Genomic DNA, 3,113 nt, shown 5'->3' on the forward strand with positions numbered 1-3,113 from the left:
TACTTTATAACAAATGTAATGCATGATGTGAAAGACCATAAAGACACATGTAGGTAACCAACATTTATTTACCATTATCAACTTTACAATAAAACCAGTAACATCTGTCAACATTAGCAAAATAAAGAACAGAAATCAATCCAATGTATTTACAGAGACAAAGCAGATTCAGGCTCACATACGACAGGTAAACAATTCTGCTTCATATCAAACCGCAACAGTGAACATAGCAAGCTTAAGTGTTCTTTTTTCATAGTAAGGTAAAAATCAAAGTTGTCTATTTTTTTTTTTTTTCTTTAAACAAACAAGTAATAGCTTCTCTGAATCTTTAACATGGTTCTCTATAATACACCACAAAATACTTCAAATTTGGGTTAAAATATAGGAATGTAAAAAGTTGGCAAGTCTCTTTAATTTTCTGATTTCTTTTTTTTTTTTTTTTTTTTTGCGAACAGTCATTTCAAGTGGTGGTGTCCTAGTATGTTATCTAGCTTCTTCAGCAAGGAGGCATCTTTGATTTGCAGATTTTGTGGGAAAAGATACCATCTTTCTCCATCCGTCTATACGTCATGGTGTCATTAGCTCGCTTTCTAGCTTTTAAAATCCAGATTTCCACACGGCGACCAGCCCACAGTCTAAAACTCAGTCCGGGTCCAGATGTCGAGCAGAAACCAGGGAAGTGATCTAGTGAATCTAGTCTGTCGTCTTGTTATCATGACGAAAAAGTGGCACGTCGAAGGAGTCTCTCACATACATGTGTATATATTTACATATACATATATCCATATACATATGTATACATATACACATATATATATAAATATATATATATACTCTTAAATTTTCTCTCTCTCTCTTGAAAAACAGTTCACCCAGTTCATTGTGAGATAAACGTACAATCACTCCTTCTTTTCAGAGGGGGCGGGGGTCGAGCTGCTCTCCTCTGCTGGTTTCGTGACCTCGGGGGCCGGGGCAGCTTCCTCTTTGGGGGCCTCCTCTGCTTTGGGAGCCTCCTCTTTCGCCGGAGCCTCCTCTGCTTTGGGGGCCTCGGCAGCAGCAGCAGCAGCAGCAACCTCCTCCTTCTTCTCCTCCTTCTTCTCCTCCTTCTTCTCTTCCTTCACCTCCTCCTTCTTCTCCTCAGCAGGAGCAGCAGCCCCGTTCTCAGCCGGTTTCTCCTCGGCGGGGGAGGTGGCGGCGGCTTCCTCCTTCACAGCCTCGCTCTTCTTGGTCTTCTTCAGATTCAGCTTGAAGTTGAAGGACTTCTTCAGGGAGAACTTCTTCTTCTTCTTCTTGGGGGTCTCCTTGGCAGCAGCCTCTCCTTCAGGTTTGGCGGCCTCTCCGTCTGCAGCGGGCGCCGGCTCGATGGCGTCTCCTGCGGCCGCCTCAGGCTCCTTCGCTGCCTCAGCCGAGCCGTTGGTGGCGGCGGCTCCATCAGTCTTTGTGGAGACATCACCGTTGGTTTTCACATGTCCATTCTCCTGAAAAAAGGTTGACAGAAAAAATAAGATGTGAGAAAGAAAATCACGTTTGAATTACAAACAATCCTCTGGGCAGATGTTTAGAAAACACAGAGGAGTGATTTTAGAAGTGCATTTCTGCTTTCTTTGCACAGCATCGTCGAGCTCATCAATTAACCACCGTGTCGCCTGGCTCAGAGGCGACGCCTTGCAGTACTCTAATCTCGCGATAGGCGGCGGTAGCTCCTCACACACCGCCTGAGGTACCAGACAGACATCGACTCAACAAAGACAAGACCGGAGCTCATCGAAGGAAGACTGAAAAAACACTTCCAATTGAGGTTTTTCTCCAAAATAACCAACCTGGCATGAACATTGCCAATTTAACGCTCAAGTGACGTCTTTTTAGTGTCATTCATTTCTAATTCAATCAATGCAAAACATAATAATGGTTTGAAGAATTAAATGCATGATTAAATGTGACTTATTTATCACATTTCGATGTCAAATGAGCCAAATCGGTGTGCAGACTAACTGGGAGGAGTGGTGCCTACGTGCGTTCGCGCTGCCCCCCCACCCCCCTCCCCCTTTAATGCCTGGCACTGTGAAACGTGTTGTGCGGATTTTGGGTAAAACCTCCGTCAAAAATAAACACATTTAACATAAATGAACTAAACCGAAACAAATAACACGGTAGGCTATATTGTTTTATTTAGTTTTTCTCTGTGATTAATCCATAAGCAGGAGAAAGCAATGCTTAAAAAAAGCCCCACCTGACTTACCCAAAACCTCCTCCCTTCAAGTTGTATCGATTCAGCGTCGACTAAATCATTGAAACTAATGTTTTCATATGAGAAAATCAACTTTGATGCATCTGCAAGTATCTCATCTGTTGAATGACATTTTAATAAAGTGTAATTACCTGTCCATTGGTTTTGACAGCTGCTCCGTCAGCGGCAGCAGCGCTCGCCTCCGCGGCCACATCTCCTTTGGATGCTTGGGACCCCATTGTCTTCTGTGAGTTTTTCTAAAGCAAATGAAAAAGAAAAACTAAAAAAGAGTGTGTTTTTCGAAGTTAATCCAAACTCCAGTTCGAGATAAGTATCCAGTGGTGAAGAGATGAAAAGTACGGTGTTTTTTTTAGTCTTCAATCGGCTGTTATTCCTTTCCTGTGCTCGGACTTGTCACCCCGGTAGAGAGAGACCCTCTAAACTCAACACTGGTTGAACGCAACGCTTCAACATACAGCAGGTTCAAGGCGCCACCCGTGGGCGGGACCTAGATGGGGTTTGACCAATCAGCGTGCAGTCTGAGGGCAAATCTAGTCAGCGCTGACCAACCACCTCTGACTCCCTAATTGGCCCCGCCCCTCAGGAGGACCCCCAGCAATGACATCCATTAAACACAGCTGAATTCAGTGTTTAACAGGTTTCAAAGTCAAAAACACCACGTTTAAACATATCATTTATCTTAATGAATCATCTATTGTCCTTAGTGTGTCTGTTCATGTGTACGAGTGCCCATTTATTTATGTTATTTGTTGATTATTCAGTTAAATATGAGGAATATCTATAGGACATGTTTACAGTACATTGCGTGTTATTTAGATGATTTTTACAAGTTGATTTTCAATAGGTGCAATCAACTATGAAGATA

General features: G+C 42.9%; 1 protein-coding gene across 1 annotated transcript; it reads right to left on the minus strand.

The window, feature by feature from the left end:
* Positions 1-242: 242 nt before the first annotated feature.
* On the minus strand, positions 243-2,679 carry marcksl1b (MARCKS-like 1b). Its single transcript, XM_079654671.1, has 2 exons — positions 2,380-2,679; positions 243-1,478 (listed from the first exon to the last, which is right to left on the minus strand). The coding sequence occupies exons 1-2, from the start codon at positions 2,464-2,466 to the stop codon at positions 900-902; spliced, it is 666 nt and encodes a 221-aa protein (XP_079510797.1). The 5' UTR covers positions 2,467-2,679; the 3' UTR covers positions 243-899.
* Positions 2,680-3,113: the final 434 nt, after the last annotated feature.

Source organism: Notothenia rossii (genome assembly GCF_949606895.1).
Source record: "Notothenia rossii genome assembly, chromosome: 10".
NCBI classification, from domain to species: domain Eukaryota; kingdom Metazoa; phylum Chordata; class Actinopteri; order Perciformes; family Nototheniidae; genus Notothenia; species Notothenia rossii.